At 48.9% G+C, this 20704-nt stretch overlaps 1 protein-coding gene across 1 annotated transcript; it reads right to left on the bottom strand.

The window, feature by feature from the left end:
- Positions 1-576: 576 nt before the first annotated feature.
- On the bottom strand, positions 577-1256 carry LOC100276184 (uncharacterized). Its single transcript, XM_020550170.2, has one exon. It carries the CDS (start codon positions 976-978, stop codon positions 766-768), a length of 213 nt encoding a protein of 70 aa, XP_020405759.1. The 5' UTR covers positions 979-1256; the 3' UTR covers positions 577-765.
- Positions 1257-20704: the final 19448 nt, after the last annotated feature.

Genomic DNA, 20704 nt, shown 5'->3' with positions numbered 1-20704 from the left:
GGGCCTCATGCTCATTGTCCATCTATAGGCTCACGCACGCAGTCGTTGGTTTCAATTGGCCGCCGTTCGTGCGTCGTCTTCGTGTGGCGCGAGCAGGCCGGAGTTACCTGATCCACACGCTTCATATCCCGTATAGATATAGGCCATACCGCCATAGCCAAGCATATCTCTCTCACATGGATGCCAAGCCAGATGAGATCTGCAGCGACCCGGCCGTCCCGTATCAGCAGTGAACCACACAAGACGACGTCCATGTTGCTCACTTGCTCACGAGAGAGGTAGCTAGCGTATCAATTGCTTTTGTTCCTTTGCTACGCCCATCACATCGCCCACGCCGCGACCCGGCACCAAGCGAGAGACCTCTACGTACGTACGTACGTATACGGCTACACTCCTACAGTATGTACGTACTGCGACGCTCTAGCTGCATCAGATTAATCAGAGGCACAAAAGCGAAACCTGCTCTAGCTCCTTTCGTCGTCGATCTGATACTACGCCATCATGGTTCATGCATGCACGCAGCACGCTACAGCTGAGCTAGCTTTGTGAACAAACGGTAGAGGAGGAAAAAAAAACTGAAGAACTGAATTCGTTTACGGATCAGAAGGCAGACAGATATAAGGGCAAATGCATGGACGACGGTACGTACATTATTATATGATATCATTCATTCATACAGACTATATATATAGAGAGAGAACATAAAAGAAGAGAACGATGGCGCGCGCGGCGAGAGAGAGAAGGTACGGCGCCCCGCGCCGCCGCCTAGGAGCCGAGGTACATGTGCACCCCGACGGCGACGAGGAAGATGGCGGCGAGGGCGAAGAAGAGGATGGCGTGGACGAGGATGGAGATGGCGCTGGTCTGGAAGTTGCCGAACTCGATGATCCGGCACTTGCCCGGCATCTGGAACAGCAGGCCCGGCGACAGCAGGATGAAGAGCACCAGCGAGACGAACACCGGCGCCCAGTCTTGCATCTTCGCGCGCTGCTTATTATCTCGTTATGCCCTTCTCTCTTAGCTAGCTTCTTGAATCTTCGTCCCAGCAGGAGATGCCGCTGCCTACAGTAGTTATTATATATGTAACATCTCTTCTTCTCGACCAGCAATCTCTATCTCTTGGTGTGCGTGTGGCCTGGCACTGGCAGAGATGAGCTCTCCACATATATGCAGGGTGCACACAAGGTGCCCTACGGCCCAAGAGGGAGGGACCAAAATACAGAGGTTGCGACGGAGCTGTCATGCACATGCCCGCATGCCACGCCAGAGCAAATTAACCGGACCGGAGCAATATAATGACCACCAAAGTGCGCCACACCAATGCAAAATTAATATAATGACTTTCAGTTAGGACTTGCACCTGACTCCTGGTCTTTAGCCTTTGGATTCTGGACTGCTGATGATGAGGATCATCAGGTAGACACGAATCACGGTTCAGAATATCCCAGATCGATGTTAATTGCAATTAAACATATATATCAAACAACAAGCTCTGCTTGAATTAAGAGCGAAACGCAAGGAGGATTTATCACTATACTGGAGTAGTACTATATAGTAGTAGTTTGGTACAGGAATGAAGCTTTGCACTGGGCCATTATTTAAGATGCGCCGAAAAGTCCAGCGCAGCGCAGCACTGACTGCTGGAACTAGAAGCTGAGAGACGATGGCAGTGGCGTACAGGACAACACGGACATCCATGCCGCCATCGAAATAATCAACCAGCCCGCCGGTGCGTGATGTTCCTGTTCGTCCCCTACGCGCTGCTGCGTATGGAATTGCAAGGACGACGACGTCGGCGCAGGGCCAGGCATGGGCGGGCCCAGGGGGTTTCATGGGTATTCATTGAATACCTATGCTTTTGGTGATCTATAGTGTTAGAACACTAATTTGTCAATAATGTATTACATAAAATAGTGTTAAACACTAAATTCTTCAATCTTTTGAATTTTTGAATACCCAATCTCAAATGTCTGGGCCCGCTTGCCAGGAGTACCGATTTTTTGGTTTTTAAACATTTTTTCTACAAAAAGTACATTTAAACAACTGGATGACTTATTTCATGTTTTGGATCCTTAGCTCGGCGTCACAGCTTATGACGCCGAGCTAACACATCTCGCTGTTGGGGGCCTTCGTTCTCCGAAGTTCCTAAAAAACGTAATTTAACAATATCTTCTAAGTGTGACATATGAATAGGTAACTTCGAACTCGGGTTAAAAGCATATACGATGTAAAAAGCATGATCGTGACGAAGGTTAGAGTTGCTTCGAAGCTACGTGCAAGGGAGCTTCGACTAAATAACGGAAAAAGGAACCGACTTAAAGGGGAAAAGTCTATCTAATCCTCATAGATTTATCTATAAGTCAATAGTAAATGTAAAGGACATCAATGTAATTTCCCACAGGCTGCGTCCTGTGCCTATAAATAGATGAACAGTGCCCCCATACCGTTCACGCTGACTTATATTCGCTTGTGTGTCACGCTTGTACTTTTACCCTCTATCAAGCCGAAGGTACATTTGTAATTCAATATTGTTTCTGTCTTTTCAGGATAATATGATGAGAATGAATTAATAATGTTATATGATTGTTTATATTGTCTCTTATATTTCATATGTTTCTTCTTTTATTAACATATACCGTATTTATGAAGGTATGTCCTTTATAACCTTTATCTGAAGATCATTATATCCTAAGAGAAATAATGCTTCGAAGGACGAAAGACATTAACATTTAATATTTTGTGTTGTCTTGTTCTTAACTCATAGCATTTGAGAACAAGTGACCAACACTTGCCGCCATAGCCTATGGCGCCTAGGGGTGGTAATAGATCGTGATCCAAATGCTTCTTCACAAAATAGTAGGGCCATAAATAAATTCTAGTTCAAAAATGAGTACAAATAGGGCGTGATCCTAATTCGATCCGATCCTTAAATCTTATAGTATAAAATTTAAAGCTCATTGTCACCCCTAATGGCGCCGAGCTTTAATGTGGCGTCGGCGGGCAGCGGTGGCTAGGGCTGTCGTGGCGCTGACGTGACCTCCTAGCTCGGTGTCACAGATCTTGGCACTGAGCTAGGAAGTCCTATAAATCGGTCGTTCTCCTGGCCGAGAGCTGCGCCCACCTCTTTTCTTAACATTCTCTCCATTCCAATCTTGTGAAAAACGACTAGATTTAAGATGGAAAACTTTGTATACCAAGGTATAGATGGGAGAGAGTAGCGGGATAGAGAAAGGATGGCTGATATTTTACTTCCGAGCTCGGCGCCAAAATCTATGGCGCCGAGCTCGGTTCCCCGTCGGCAACACGTCATCGCCCGGTGGCCATCGCAACACACGCCTCGGCGCCAAGATCTATGGCGTCGAGTTGTGTTAGCTCGGCGCTATGAGACATGGCGCCGAGCAAAGGGTCTAAAACTGACATAAGTCATCCAGGGGTCTAAACGTGAATATTTTTCATAAATTGGGCTGAAATACAAAAAATTCGGCCAGGAGTACGTATGGTGTATTTGATTGGATGTATAAGGAGGGATAAAGGGGACGTCCACAATTTATATAGTGTTTGGATGAGAGGCATGTGAGGGCGAAGTGAACACCGGAGTAATTTTGGTGGTGGCGTGATCCAAAAAATCGAGTAGACGATGTTGTTCTCGTCTCGTCCTCCTTTGACCTCAAACCAAACACATAGCTGGGGCGTGCATGAGACTAGTGAGGGAACATGAATTAGGCTATGAATAGCAGATTGTGCATGCCGTAGCCATATAAAAACTGTTTTGTACTGTAGACATATACAGTAGAGTTTGAATTGTAAGATGAGGATGAGTGAGATAGCCCGTAGGAAGAGGAGGAAGGAGCAGGACACCTCAACAGTACGCGCCACTACCACAAAGCCACTCGCACAAAGCCAAAACGGCAGCTCTCTAACAGGATGGTTTCGTTTCACCTACTGCTGCTTCCTAACCACCGCAATGCAAGCCCCAGCCCCAGCCTCTTTGGTCGCCAAGGCTGTCTCTACTCTTGGACCAAGAGACATGCATGCACCACCGGCCGGTATGATTGGATCTCCATCTTGGTGATGAACCGATCGGAGATGATGCCGCCTCCGCGCGCTTTATTTGCACTTTCCGGCGTGACTGTGATTCCGTCCTTTCTAATTAATTTTCTTCTTCTCCTTCTTCATCCAAATGAACACGCCGAAAAGAAGAAGCTTTTTCCATGCGTTCTTCAGAGTTCATGCGTTCTTCAGAGTTCAGACCCAACGATGATATGATATGATGACTAGCTAAAGGCTTCCGGCTACCGCATGTTCGTCCGGACAGTGCAAGTGAGATGTCCAAGTCAAAGCCGAAAGAGAGAAGGAGCGGCGAGGGGGACGGTTTGATTGTTTCCCAACAAGTCCAAATCTAAAAGTTAAAAGGAATTCAGATTTGACCTGACCGATGTTGATCGCTCTCGCTCGCCGCAGGGCCTCCTCAGGTCTCTTCTTGCTCTCATCAGCGACGATCCACTATTACTTCTTCTACACCTGCATACAGCAAGATGGTAGTAGGATCTAGGATCTAGTGTGCGCGACCTCTCTCGATCTGCTACCCTCCAAAGTGACGAGATAATGCAGTTGCACGTGTTAGGGAAAATCTTCTTCCACTTGCGTCGGAAAGGCAGATTTCCTCTACAAAATTTGTGGGGGCACAGCAGTGCTTTCTGCCTTTATCTCGGCAACACTATAGTTTTTTTGCAGCAGCATCTTCGGTGGGCTCAACGCAAGTTTGTTATGTATTTGGTTCAGCTTTTCAAACCTATTTTGGCTTTAAAAAATCAGAAGCTGAGCCAAAGGAGTTCACTGCAGCTCTTTTAAAAATACAGTTTTTCTATAGTATAAAGTTGAAAGTAGCTTGAACCCTGCTTTTGCTACTTATCTAAATTTGTTATATTAATAAACAAATACGGCAAATGTAAATTGTAATAGGATTAGAAAATAATTAAGTGCTATAAAAAATGAAATTAAAATATTTTAATAAAAATATTAACATGGAATTGTAAAATTGATTTATTTATTTATCAATAAATATTAGGAACACAAATATAAAATCATTTTTTAAATTAGATATATATTGATTAAGAGATATAGTTAAACAAAGTACATATAAAAAATAAAATATGAAGTTTGTTTACAGTGGACAACTCGCATTAGTTTGAACCAAACAACTTTCAATTTATTTCACACTAGTTTTTTCGCAGCAACTTTTTGCATAGCTCACAGCTAAAACACACTCACCCTAAGTTTGTGGGTTGTTTGGATCAGTTCATTTTGAAGGAATTAGAACTTACTTAATAAAGTAGGTGTTGACGCCTTTTTGTCCAAACACTAAACGAGCCCTAGACCCTAAGCGCGCGGCGTACACGACCTTGGGCTCCTCTCTACAGGAGCGCGAATCGTACACGTGTAGGCGACATATCATCCGCGATGGCACAGAAAACTCCCATAGAACAAAGATCGCATCTCCTTGGATGGACCTCGTCGGGGAGGAATAGATCTTGGGGTTGCTTTGGCGTCGACAAATCATACAAAGCGTCTCTAGACGATGTAGAGCCAAAGGGAGGTAAAGATTGAGATTGGGAAACTACTACTAGAGTTGCACTAAATCTAAATCTAAATCTAAGGCATGCAGATAAATAATGTCGATAGATTGGTTCAATTAGATTGTATGTGTTCTCAATCGATCATACCCCTTCATATTTATAGAGGAGGAGGTCTGAACCTTATTCCAAGCGAAGTCCAACAAGATATCGCAAGAAACAAGGAAGATCCCACAACGAATAGCACCGTAGCACGATCGGATGCCTCACTAGGTAATTCCTAGGGTTCACTAAGTTGGATTGGGCTCTTCCAGGGCCTCTTGAGTCAGCACTTTAGTAGTTTGGGACAAGCCTCGAGCCGAATCGGCTCGGCTCGCTCCTCCAGTGAGCTATGTAATTAGGTTCGGCTTCGGGCTCGTTTAGGCTCGCGAGCCTCCCCGAGCCTGAGCCAGTTCGCGAGCCTCAATCTTTTTTCCAGCCCTAGTGGTATGAACCCCTCTAACTCCTTATGTGTTGGGCGATACTCAACCCTAGGTGTGGGAAAGCTTTGGCTTTGGTTAGTTGAAGGTGGAGGAGGGTAGTGCTGCTATGGCGTAGAGTGTGGCGACGCGTTGTGCATATTGTACTCTTAGTGTTGTACACCAGACGGTTCGTGGTAGGTCACCGAACGGTCCATGGTGGGTTATTGGACAATCTAGTTTGGGGGCGGACAGTCCGAGATTATACTCGGATGGTCCAACTATGGTCAAGGGCATTATCATCTCACACAGGTGTTATGGGTGTAATTGTTGCCCTAGGTATGAGTTTATCGGCATACCATAGTTGGACTACAGAGGCCTACTTGTCGTCGATGCATCTAGCGAGGCCGCCTCTACTGTGACCTCATGAGATGAAAACTAGGGATAATAGATTTTTCGAACACATGTGTGAGTCTCTTTAGTGATTCTTCCACCCATCCCATACGTTGTTCTAACTAATCTCTTTGTTGATCTATATAATGCTTAATAGATTGATTATCATTAGAATTACTTACATTGTTATTTTGGAGCAAAGGTAAAAGGGGGTCGAGCTTGATCTCCCCTTGATTGATAATCTTCTGGTGTCGATCTATCGTGAAGTGTGACAAAAACTTCTCCTTCGCTTCTTCGTGCATCCGAGCGCGTTGTCGCAGTGCTTCATCATTGTCACACCCGGTTTTAGAAGGCAAACCGAATGCGAACCATGTACGTGCCAGGATCAGTTATTCACGTACACAGCAGTTACATAACATGGACATCATCACACAGTGCTCAAAATAGTATTAAAAGGGAATAATAGTAGATTACATCATACGTCTGAGACGTCCATATAGTTCTTACAATAAATCAAAGTGCGGAAAAGAAACGTAGATAACTGTGGCCTTCACAGGCAGCCGACTGGGGGTTGCCGCTAACCCATGCCTAGAACTCGTCATAGTCTTGGAACTCCTGGAAGTCTCCTTCCACAGCTTCATCTTCGCCTGAGCAGTGGTTGCAATGCTGACAACCTGGGGATGGGGGGGGGGGGTTTGGTGTGTAGAGCAAGGGTGAGTACACATCAACATACTCAGCAAGTATCCTGTTTGGCTGTAGTGGACTAGCTTTATGTGGGGATAAGTCAAGCAGTTGCTTTTAGTTGGTCAGATTATTATTACTAGTAGAGAAAGCCAAGTTTTAGAATTAACCCACGTTATTAACCCAAACGTACTCCTTTCCAAACGGAAAGAGTACCACTTACCAGCACCATAGTCATGACCAAAACCATCAATCTCATAACCACCTGTACCAAAGTATCTCTGATCAAGTCTCACTAATCACTGGAGCTCCCTTGGCCGCTCATAACCGCGAGCACGGCTGATATATCAGTTTTCAAACACTCTGCAGAGGTTGTGCACTTTACCCACAAGCCGTGATTCCCATTCTGCCCGGAGATCATGACTCTCCATTGATCACTACCAAGGTGACCCAGCAGGGCATCACTACGTAGCCTTTACAAAGATTCCCCGGGGCTGTAGCCACCCGTTAGGTTTCCTAAATGTACCGCACTCCTCCCCAAGGGACAAATCAACCTTGGCAGAGCGAGCCGCATACACCGAGCCCCATTGACGGCACGATGGCTAAGTGAACTACACCCCGGATCCTCTAATTATTCAGCTAAGGGCATCCCATTCCACCCTCATGGTTGCACTGTTTTCCCGGGCGGTCATCCATAGAACAGGTCCTTACGGAGAGGCACTCGAGAAACCGCTCGAGCCCCCTTGAGGCCACAAGTACAACATCATAATAAGAGAAGGGAAAACAGCGTATCATAGATAATCTCATCATGTTCATTGATTAGAATTAAGCAATAGCCTAAAGCTAAACAGTAAGAATCCAACCCAAATAGGTGAGCAAGGACATGGATCACAAAAGCTAGTCAATCCTTAGGCATAAATGTGTAAAGCGGGAGGTGAATTAAAGAATGAATAGGACAGAGATAGGTCAAAGGACACTTGCCTCCACCAACCGAGTGCTGCTCAGGGGCTTCTCCTGCGAGTTCCTCGGGCTCTTCAACCGGATCGTTCTCTATGCGATTGCAAACATACATACATCCACATATTTTAATACAAAAGACCAGTACACCATACAATAGAAAGCAATAAGTAAACAGACGTTCCACGCGGGCTCGTGAGTACGGTTAAGAGAGAAAGAGGAAAAGACAGTCGAGAAACGATCACGTTACATGATTATAAATTAACCACTCGCTTAATGGAAGGAAATTTAATGTAGACACTATGTTTAGCGTAAAGTAAAGTCACGTTTCATGTCTAATTATTATCAGCAGGTGGAGATAAATAAAAAGGTGGTCGCGCGGCGAGACGCGCGACAAAGCTCTCTAAAACAAATTAAGAAGTTAACGACTCGTCGCGCGACCGAGCACGCAACGAGGCACTTCGCCTTAGTTATGAGGAGACGTTAAACGTCGCGCGACGAAGCGCACGACGGCATACGTCGACTAAACTGAGTCCAAAGTGGAACGTCGCGTGAATGCACACGCGGCGTTACACCTTAAACAACCTGAAACAAAAATGGATCGTCGCGCGACGAAGCGCACGACGCAACACACAGATAGAATCTGAAATTAGACAAATCCGTCGCGCGGCGAAGCGCGCGACGCAGCTTGTTAACTAACGAATAATCACAGCGAGCGCGGGCGAACGGGGACACGGTCGGGCGAGGCCGGGACGGGAACGGGCGACCGAACGGGGGGGGGGGCGGTTGAACCGGCCCAGGGGGCGGTTGAACCGGCCAGGAGCGGCCGAGTCGGCCGGGGCCGCGCCGGGGGCCGAAGGCCGCGCCGGGGGCCGCGCCGGGGACGCGAACCGGCGAGCAGGGGCGGGCGGGATCGCCGCGCGGGCGGGCAGGGGGCGGGGAGCGCCGCCGCGGGGCCGGGGGACGAGCGGGGGACGCCGCCGCGGGCGGGCAGGGGTGGGGGGCGTCGCGCCGCCGGCGAGCAGGGGCGGGCGAGCGCCGCCGGGGGCCGGGGAGCGGCGGGCGAGGTCGCCGGGGTCGGGGAAGGGGAGGGGGAGTGCCGCCGCGGGCCGGGGAAGGGGCGAGCGCCGCCGCGCGCGCGAGGGTAGGGGCGGGGAGGGCCGCCGCGGCCGGGGGGAGGGACGGGGGACGCCACCGCGGCTGGGCAGGGGCGGGGGGGGGGCGCCACCGGCGAGCAGGGGCGGGCAGGGGCGGCTGAGCTGGGCTGGACTAAGCTGGGCTGGGCCGAACCACTTCGCGGATCAAAAACCCACGACGAGCGCGGACCACTAAATGGAATTAAATCGCGAACCGAAATCCGGAACGGAACAAGACGAACACTCATCATCAGACAAAGAAATGCGCTTCGGCATGATGCAACACCCATGACACTTAGGTTTTGGTTTATACATGACACGGACACCTGCCGCTATACTGGTTTGAAATTGGGAAGAAGGAGCAAACGAGGAAAGAGAAAAGAGAGTAACGCCCGAATTTGGTGAGAGAAAAGAAGAAAAAATTCTACCCCCAAATTCAGGGCGTTACAAACCTATCCCCCTTAAAAGAATCTCGCCCTCGAGATTCAGGGTCGGCTAGCAAAAAGCTCAGGGTATTTAGCCATCAGATCATCTTCACGCTCCCAGGTTGCTTCTTCCTCAGAGTGATGATTCCATTTGACTTTGCACATTCTGATGGTCTTCCTTCGGGTGACTCTGTCTGCAACCTCAAGGATTTGCACTGGCTTCTCAACGTAGGTCAAGTCCTCCTGGACTTCAAGACCTTCCACTGGCAACTGCTCTTCTGGCAAACGCAAGCACTTCTTCAACTGAGACACATGAAAGACATCATGCACAGCAGACAAATTCTCGGGCAAACTGAGCTGATAGGCCACTTCTCCACGTCTTGCAAGAATCTGATACGGACCAATGTAGCAGGGTGCTAGCTTGCCTTTCACTCCAAATCTTCTGACTCCTCTGATCGGTGACACTTTCAGATAGACAAAGTCTCCGACTTCAAAACTCAGCTCTCTTCTTCTTGTGTCCGCATAGCTTCGCTGCCTCTATTGCGCTATCTTCAGATTCTCTCGAACCATCTTGATGTTCTCTTCGGCTTCAAGCAAAATGTCTGGCCCAAACACTTGCTTTTCTCCGGGCTGATCCCATTGCAACGGAGTTCTACAACTCCTTCCGTAGAGCGCCTGAAATGGTGACATCTTCAAACTGGCCTGGTAACTGTTGTTATAGGAAAACTCTGCATAAGGCAATCTCTTGTCCCATCCGGACTGATCTTGCAACGCACAGGCTCTCAACATGTCTTCAAGAATTTGGTTGGTCCTTTCGGTCTGGCCATCTGTCTGCGGATGATAAGCTGAACTGAAGTTCAGATGCGTGCCCAAGGCTTCATGCAACTGCTGCCAGAAATGAGAGGTGAACTGCGTTCCTCTGTCTGACACTATCTTCTTTGGCACACCATGAAGACAAACGATCTGAGACATATACAACTCTGCCAATACTGCACTGCTGTAGTTGGTCTTGACAGGTATGAAGTGGGCTGACTTGGTCAAGCGATCCACCACTACCCAAATGGAATCGTAGCCGGCTCGAGTGCGAGGCAATCCGACTATGAAATCCATACCGATTTCATCCCATTTCCACTGAGGGATCTGCAACGGTTGTAACAATCCAGCAGGTCTCTGGTGCTCTGCCTTAATTCTTCGGCAACTATCGCACATAGCCACATGCTCTGCGATTTCCCTTTTCATTCCGTACCACCAGAATTTCTTCTTCAGATCCTGATACATCTTCTCACTGCCAGGGTGAATCGAATAGGCTGTCTCATGGGCTTCTTTGAGAATCAACTCCCGAATGGACTGGACATTGGGAACACACAAGCGGTCTTTGAACCATATCACGCCTTTCGCATCCTCTCGAAAATCTTTGCCTCTGCCATCTAGAATCAGTCGCCGGATCTCACTGATCTTCTCATCATTCTTCTGCGCTTCTTTGATTTCGCGCTCCAAGGTAGGTTCCAACTCAACTGCGACTCCTCGCGAATTGTTCAGAAATCCGAGACTCAACCGTCAAACTCTTTGGCCAACTCATAAGGCATCGGACGAGCGACCATCGGATTGACTTGACTCTTCCTGCTCAAAGCATCTGCCACTACGTTTGCTTTGCCTGGATGGTAATGAATCTCCAACTCATAATCTTTGATCAACTCTAACCATCTTCGTTGCCTCATGTTCAACTCTGACTGAGTGAATATGTACTTCAGACTCTTGTGATCTGTGTAAACATCACATTTCTGTCCATACAGATAGTGCCTCCATGTCTTCAGTGCGTGAACCACTGCTGCCAACTCTAGATCATGGATTGGGTAATTCTTCTCATGAACCTTCAGCTGTCGGGACGAGTAAGCCACAACTCTTCCCTCTTGCATCAACACACATCCCAAACCTGTGTAACAAGCATCGCAATACACCGAGAAGGGCTTGTGCACATCAGGCAAGACTAAGACAGGCGCTGTAGTCAACTTCTCTTTCAGCGCTTCAAAGGCCTCTTGACATTTCTGGGTCCACTTGAACTCAACTTTGTTGCCTAGCAACGCTGTCATCGGTTTCGCAATCTTCGAAAACCCTTCAATGAATCGCCGGTAATATCCGGCCATTCCAATGAAACTCTTGATTCCTCGAGCATCTGTTGGCGCTTTCCAGTTCAGAATGTCTGCCACTTTCTTCGGATCCACAGCCAATCCTTCTTTGTTGATTATGTGACCCAAGAACAGGACTTCACTGATCCAGAACTCACACTTGCTCAACTTTGCATACAACTGGTGCTCTCGCAATCTCTGCAATACCATCCTCAAATGTTCTGCGTGCTCTTCTTCGCTTTGAGAATAAACCAGAATATCATCAATGAATACCACCACAAACTTATCAAGATAATCCATGAATACACTATTCATCAAGTTCATAAAGAACGCTGGCGCATTGGTCAAACCAAAAGACATCACTGTGAACTCATACAACCCATACTTGGAAATGAATGCCGTCTTCGGAATGTCCGAAGGTCGGATCCTGAGCTGATGATAACCTGACCTCAGATCAATCTTGGAGAACACACTGGCTCCTCTCAACTGGTCGAACAGATCTTCTATTCTGGGCAAGGGATACTTGTTCTTGATCGTGACTTCATTCAAAGCTCGATAATCGATGCACATCCTCTTGGTGCCATCTTTCTTCTCCACAAATAGGACAGGGGCGGCCCAAGGCGAGGTGCTTGGCCGAATGTAACCTTTCTCTGACAGCTCATCAATTTGCTTCTTAAGTTCATCCAACTCTGGTCCAGATATTCTGTAAGCCCTCTTAAAGATAGGGGCGGTTCCAGGAAGAAGCTCTATGGCAAACTCAACTTTCCGCTCTGGTGGCATACCCGGTAAGTCCTTTGGAAACACATCTGGGAACTCAGACACTACCTTGATACTCTCAATTGGGTCTGCTTCACTGCTATCAATGGCTAGCTGATAACAACTTCCTTTCTTTGGCTCAGGCGGGACTAACTCGGTCACCACTTCCTCTCCTAGTGGGGACACCAACTTGATTGTCCTCTTATCACAACTGATAACTGCCTGATACTTATCTAGCCAATTCATCCCTAGGATGACATCTATTCCCTGAGTACCCATTACTATAAGGTTGGCGGGAAACGCTATCCCCCTTATTTCCACACTTATATTCAAACAAATGCTATCGGCTCGAATTCTACCACCGGCTGAGTCAATTTGAATGGGGTTTGACATGGTAGTAATTGGAAGATTATGTGCTTCTACCCATGATGCAGTAATGAAAGAATGCGTTGCTCCAGTATCAAATAACACTTCTGCAATATGGGAGTCGACTGGGAACATACCTACTATCATGCCGGGGGTCTCCTGAACTGCTTCAGCCTCTAAGTGGTTCAGTCTCCCATGATTATAGCGCGGCTGAGAGCGATTGCCTGCTCCAGACTGAGGCACATTCTGCTTTGCTGGGGCATTGGGGCCTGACTGCTGCTGGGCTGTCTTCTTCGGACATTGCATCACCCAGTGGCCTTGCTCTCCACAGTGGAAACATGCTCTGTTTCCAACCTGAGCTGGTGCTGCCTGACTGTTCTGCTGGTTTGCTGGGGCAGGAAGACGAGGTGCCTGCTGATTCTGCCTTTGAAACTGACCTCCTGACTGATTGCTCTGACGGTTCTGGTACTGATGCTGAGGATACTGCCTTTGGAACTGCTGATGCTGAGGTGGACGCTGGTTCTGCCTGAACTGCTGAGGTTGATTGCCTGAGAAACGAGGACGATTGCTACTTCCAGGCTGGGGTCCACTGATCTTGCGCTTACGATCTTCCATCTCCTTACGCTTTCTTTCTGTCATGATTGCTCTATCAATCAGGTGCTGGAATGTCGGGAAAGTGTGATTCATCAGTTGGTACTGCAGAGGGTCAACCAAGCCTCTCAGGAAACGGTACTGTCGCTTGGCGTCAGTGTTGACATCTTCAGGAGCATAACGAGACAATTGCAGAAACCTGTCTCGATACTCACTGACAGACAACGGGCCTTGCTTGAGAGCCAGGAACTCCTCCTTCTTCACTGTCATCAGACCTGCAGGAACATGGTACTGACGAAAACTACTTCTGAACTCTTCCCAGGTGATGGCGTCAGGGTGGGCATGGGTGGCGAGGTAAGACTCCCACCATGATTGGGCTGCTCCTCTCAACAGACGGGGACCATACAGAACTTTCTCCCTATCATCGCACTGAGTGGTATGCAACTCCCGCTCCACAGTGCACAGCCAGTCTTCAGCATCCATGGGGTCAGAAGAATGAGCGAACGTTGGTGGATGACCTCTCATGAATTCAGCACGCTTGTCTCTGGGCATCTGAGGCATCTAAGGCTGAGGTGGGGCCTGCTGCTGTTGTTGCTGCTGCTGCTGAATGGCGGCCAAAGTCTGACCGATGGCTTGAACTGCCTGAGTCTGCATCAGAAACATCTGCTCGATGGACATCGGGGGCGGGGCGGCAGGTGCTGCTGCTGGGGCACCTCATCCTGTTGAGCGGCTCGCTCCTGCTGAGCACGCCTTCCTCCTCTGCGCCTGTTCTCTGACATCTGTAGAATGCAACCACACATCAGAACTGATCTGGCAAATCTTGCAGCATAAGAAAAGAGGATAGAATTCTTCAACAGCACTGAACAGATGAGCATCTTCACTGATCTCCAACACAGACCACACAACTTCTCAGACAAAGAGGAAAGGGGAATAAAAGGTTTCCCAACTATATAACTAACTTTATTAACATAATAGGTAAACCAAAATGCAGGGGATACCCACACTCTGGTGACAATCATTACAAAGATCCAAACCAAACATAGTTCATCATGACAAACATAAATGCACAGGATATAGCAAACTACCCTGTCTAACTAAGACTAACTAAAACCGAGACTAACGCTAAGACTGAAGCTTCTATGTATATATATATTTCATATTAATTACAAGATCCAACTCTGACGATCTATGGTTCTAGAGTTATCTTAGTCTTGCAGTCGGGATTGCCATAAGACTGGGATCCACGCCGAGGTGAACGGTACAGGTGCTGAGTCTCGACGGGAGCGGGGGAACCATCCTCCAGGTGACGATGTTCCGCGCGCTCAGCCCGCAGCAGGGCGATCTCAGCACGAGCCCTACTCAGCTCGTCCAATGCATGGTCCAGCTCTGTGTTTAGCACGGCGGCTAGGTTGACTGTGCTGCTCAACCTAGGATTGCCCTCACCGACGGGTGAGACAATCACGCCTCCTGTGCTGCCAGATGAACGGCGGGGGTAATACCTCAGGTCAAGACCGTCAGCTACCCCACCGAAAACCGAGCAGTAGTGCGAAAGCGCACGCCGTGCATCATCTTGCATGGCTGCCTCAGCTGAGTCCCGCTCAGAGATAGAATAGTGCTCTGAGCAGGCCTCCGCACCCTGGAGACTGTTCTCCGGACGGCGCACCAAGCAGGTTGCCTCCCAGCGGTCCGGGTAGACCCCGCGACAGTGCTGGTAGACCACACAGCGATACTCGATGGACCAAGTATGCCGGTCAAATGCCCGACGTAGCAGGGTGTCGAGCGCATCAAGGAAATGACACCCGCGAGCAGCGTCGCGAGTGATGGATCGAGCAAACCATCCTTCCAGCTCATGGTTAGCAGAGAAGTCGGTGTCGTGGCTCGAGCTGTCGTCGCCATCTCCGTCGTCTGGGTCTCCTCCAGCAGCTACTCCAGAAGCTGGGGCGCCCGGTGGTGGTGCAGGGGGCGGCTCCAGAGGAAGCACAGGGGAGCAGCTCCTCACAGACTCTATCTCCTGGTGGAGCGAGAAAGAAGAGCCCTGCTGCTCCTGTCGTCGACGTTCCTGCTCCTCATGCAGGCGGTGGTGCAGTCTCTCCAAGTGGCTGGACTGTCCGGCCACGGGACGGCGAAGCGGACGCTCAACAAGGCGGGAGGGTAAGAAGGGGATGACTGACTTTCGTGCAGTGTGTCTAAGACGAGCCATCTACAAAAGACAGCGCAAGCAAAAGGGTGAGAACAGAATCAATATGACCAGCAAGTAATGAACCATAAATAAATGAAGGATTAGGATAAAACATGATTTTCAGCAAGGTATAATATATAGTAGAACATAGGTTTGGTCGGTATGACCAACTTTTGAAGGGATATCAAAGTCAAGGAAGGGACAGAGGTCTATAGTCCTTAGAACGACCATTCTACTCTAGGCTAGCGGTCCTACAGTCAGCACGGCTTTGATACCACTTATGTCACACCCGGTTTTAGAAGGCAAACCGAATGCGAACCATGTACGTGCCAGGATCAGTTATTCACGTACACAGCAGTTACATAACATGGACATCATCACACAGTGCTCAAAATAGTATTAAAAGGGAATAATAGTAGATTACATCATACGTCTGAGACGTCCATATAGTTCTTACAATAAATCAAAGTGCGGAAAAGAAAAGTAGATAACTGCGGCCTTCACAGGCAGCCGACTGGGGGTTGCCGCTAACCCACGCCTAGAACTCGTCATAGTCTTGGAACTCCTGGAAGTCTCCTTCCACAGCTTCATCTTCGCCTGAGCAGTGGTTGCAATGCTGACAACCTGGGGATGGGGGGGGTTTAGTGTGTAGAGCAAGGGTGAGTACACATCAACATACTCAGCAAGTATCCTGTTTGGCTGTAGTGGACTAGCTTTATGTGGGGATAAGTCAAGCAGTTGCTTTTAGTTGGTCAGATTATTATTACTAGTAGAGAAAGCCAAGTTTTAGAATTAACCCACGTTATTAACCCAAACGTACTCCTTTCCAAACGGAAAGAGTACCACTTACCAGCACCATAGTCATGACCAAAACCATCAATCTCATAACCATCTGTACCAAAGTATCTCTGATCAAGTCTCACTAATCACTGGAGCTCCCTTGGCCGCTCATAACCGCGAGCACGGCTGATATATCAGTTTTCAAACACTCTGCAGAGGTTGTGCACTTTACCCACAAGCCGTGATTCCCATTCTGCCCGGAGATCATGACTCTCCATTGATCACTACCAAGGTGACCCAGCAGGGCATCACTACGTAGCCTTTACAAAGATTCCCCGGGGCTGTAGCCACCCGTTAGGTTTCCTAAATGTACCGCACTCCTCCCCAAGGGACAAATCAACCTTGGCAGAGCGAGCCGCATACACCGAGCCCCATTGACGGCACGACGGCTAAGTGAACTACACCCCGGATCCTCTAATTATTCAGCTAAGGGCATCCCATTCCACCCTCATGGTTGCACTGTTTTCCCGTGCGGTCATCCATAGAACAGGTCCTTACGGAGAGGCACTCGAGAAACCGCTCGAGCCCCCTTGAGGCCACAAGTACAACATCATAATAAGAGAAGGGAAAACAGCGTATCATAGATAATCTCATCATGTTCATTGATTAGAATTAAGCAATAGCCTAAAGCTAAACAGTAAGAATCCAACCCAAATAGGTGAGCAAGGACATGGATCACAAAAGCTAGTCAATCCTTAGGCATAAATGTGTAAAGCGGGAGGTGAATTAAAGAATGAATAGGACAGAGATAGGTCAAAGGACACTTGCCTCCACCAACCGACTGCTGCTCAGGGGCTTCTCCTGCGAGTTCCTCGGGCTCTTCAACCGGATCGTTCTCTATGCGATTGCAAACATACATACATCCACATATTTTAATACAAAAGACCAGTACACCATACAATAGAAAGCAATAAGTAAACAGACGTTCCACGCGGGCTCGTGAGTACGGTTAAGAGAGAAAGAGGAAAAGACAGTCGAGAAACGATCACGTTACATGATTATAAATTAACCACTCGCTTAATGGAAGGAAATTTAATGTAGATACTATGTTTAGCGTAAAGTAAAGTCATGTTTCATGTCTAATTATTATCAGCAGGTGGAGATAAATAAAAAGGTGGTCGCACGGCGAGACGCACGACAAAGCTCTCTAAAACAAATTAAGAAGTTAACGACTCGTCGCGCGACCGAGCACGCAACGAGGCACTTCGCCTTAGTTATGAGGAGACGTTAAACGTCGCGCGACGAAGCGCACGACGACATACGTCGACTAAACTGAGTCCAAAGTGGAACGTCGCGTGAATGCACACGCGGCGTTACACCTTAAACAACCTGAAACAAAAATGGATCGTCGCGCGACGAAGCGCACGACGCAACACACAGATAGAATCTGAAATTAGACAAATCCGTCGCGCGGCGAAGCGCGCGACGCAGCATGTTAACTAACGAATAATCACCGCGAGCGCGGGCGAACGGGGACACGGTCGGGCGAGGCCGGGACGGGAACGGGCGGCCGAACGGGGGGGGCGGTTGAACCGGCCCAGGGGCGGTTGAACCGGCCTAGGGGGCGGTTGAACCGGCCAGGAGCGGTCGAGTCGGCCGGGGCCGCGCCGGGGGCCGGAGGCCGCGCCGGGGGCCGCGCCGGGGCCGGGGGCCGCGCCGGGGACGCGAACCGGCGAGCAGGGGCGGGCGGGATCGCCGCGCGGGCGGGCAGGGGGCGGGGAGCGCCGCCGCGGGGCCGGGGGACGGGCGGGGGACGCCGCCGCGGCCGGGCAGGGGCGGGGGGCGCCGCGCCGCCGGCGAGCAGGGGCGGGCGAGCGCCGCCGGGGGCCGGGGAGCGGCGGGCGAGGTCGCCGGGGTCGGGGAAGGGGAGGGGGAGTGCCGCCGCGGGCCGGGGAAGGGGCGGGCGCCGCCGCGCGCGCGAGGGGAGGGGCGGGGAGGGCCGCCGCGGCCGGGGGGAGGGGCGGGGGGGCCGCGCCGCCGGCGAGCAGGGGCGGGCAGGGGGCGCGCGCGAGCAGGGGAAGAAGGGGGCGCGCATGGGGAGAAGAAGGGGAGGGAGAGGGAGAGAGAGAAGAGAAGGGGAGGGGAGGGGAGCTCACCTCGGGGTCCAAATTCCGGTGATCGCCGTCTCCAAACCCTAGGGCACCACGGGGAGAGAGAGGTGGGAGAGGGAGAGGGAAGTTGTTGCGCGGGAGATCCAAATGAGAGAGAGAGAGAGGGGAGGGGGGCGCATGGGGGGTTTGGGCGCCAGGGGCGCGCAGGCCGGGGCGGGCCGGGCCGGCTGAGCTGGGCTGGACTAAGCTGGGCTGGGCCGAACCACTTCGCGGATCAAAAACCCACGACGAGCGCGGACCACTAAATGGAATTAAATCGCGAACCGAAATCCGGAACGGAACAAGACGAACACTCATCATCAGACAAAGAAATGCGCTTCGGCATGATGCAACACCCATGACACTTAGGTTTTGGTTTATACATGACACGGGCACCTGCCGCTATACTGGTTTGAAATTGGGAAGAAGGAGCAAACGGGGAAAGAGAAAAGAGAGTAACACCCGAATTTGGTGAGAGAAAAGAAGAAAAAATTCTACCCCCAAATTCAGGGCGTTACAATCATCCCATTGCTTCATGAGGTCTTCATACCGCTGCCGCTCATCGGAAGACAGACTCTCTGTATTCGTCCTAAGGATATTGTATAGGGAGGCATTGGTGGGATCTTTGGAACCGACCGTTGTGGTCAATCTAATAGATCTGAAACACACTCATCCTCGGTGACGTCACCAAAAAGTGTGTTGGTGCCTTTTTGGGACAATCACTAAATGAACCTTAGGGCCTACGTGTGGCGTGCATGACCTTTGGGCCCTCTCTGCGGGAGCGTGGACCATCTATGATAAGGAGCTGGACTGTCCGCAACTACATAAAGAGCTCTGTTTCTCCTCTGTAGGCATGTGGATCGTCCGTGTGAAGGCAGTGGACCGTCCATGATGCCACAAAGAACTCTTAGAACAAAGATCTCACCTCCTAGGTGGGACCTCGTCGAGGAGGAAGAAATCTTGGGGTTGCTTTGGCATTGACAGGCCACACAAAGCACCTCTAGACGACGTAGAGCCAAAGAGTGGTGAAGATTGAGATTGGGGAACTACAACTAGAGCTACGCTACATGTAAATCTAAGGCATGAAGGTAAATGATGTAGATAGATTGGTTCGATTGGATTGTGTGTGCTCTTAAACGATTGTACCCCTTCATATGGGGAGGAGGTCTGGACCTTATCCCAAGCAAAGTCCAACAAGATATCGCAAGAAATAGGGAAAATCTCGTAGCAAATCAAGACTCGCTCGAACTAATTTACTTCTGGATGGTCCGGGCTAACAAGCCGGACTGTCCCATCGCACTAGTGCTACTAAATTTGGTGTTCAACAATAGGCTATTTGGTATAGAATTTGACATTTCACCACTTTCTAAATTACAAATATAAGCCTATCTTAAATTCATAAAGTGGGGGCTGGAAATTGATTTTTTGTACCATTAGGTTATATTCCTACTCTGCAATTTATAGATGATCCTCGACTTACTTTCAATTCCAATTTATAATTCGTTTGACTTTTTTTGCCCTAAATATGACCGGCTCGTCTTATTGAAAAATTTCATAATAATTATTAATTTTTACCGGGATATTGTTTAATGTATAATATACTTCAATTATGTCTTTGATTTTTTTTATTTTTTGTAAAAAAATTGAACAAGACGAGGCAGTCAAACGTGATAAAAAAAGTCAAATGAATTATAAAGTAGGATAGAGAGAGTGTTTTATTATGTTTTTAACATATAGTTATCATAAATATATCCTTTAAAATAAATCTCGTCGTCGAGATTTATGGCCAGTTTAGGAGGGCTTCACTTCAATAAATTCAGCTTTAGTTTTTTAGGTTCACCATAAAACAACTTCAAAAAAATGTTGAGATGGGTTCGAGGAGTGTTTGGCTTGCACATGGACCCAGTGTCTGTAATACAATTGATTTGTGTGAGTTTTCTGGATTACCCTTGATGATTAGTGGACTGTCACGAGAGAACCAAAGCGATATGTCGTGTAACCGGTGGCATGTTGGGTAATTTTTATGTAACTTCATGAGAAGGTATGAAAATATTATTTGTGAAGCACCCCTTGAGACGCTTCGTGATTTTCATAAAACTAACATTTAATTTCAAAAGAAATTTAAAGCTAAAG

This window comes from Zea mays, chromosome 3, assembly GCF_902167145.1.
Source record: "Zea mays cultivar B73 chromosome 3, Zm-B73-REFERENCE-NAM-5.0, whole genome shotgun sequence".
NCBI classification, from domain to species: domain Eukaryota; kingdom Viridiplantae; phylum Streptophyta; class Magnoliopsida; order Poales; family Poaceae; genus Zea; species Zea mays.
This window is presented reverse-complemented; position numbering and strand designations above follow the sequence as displayed.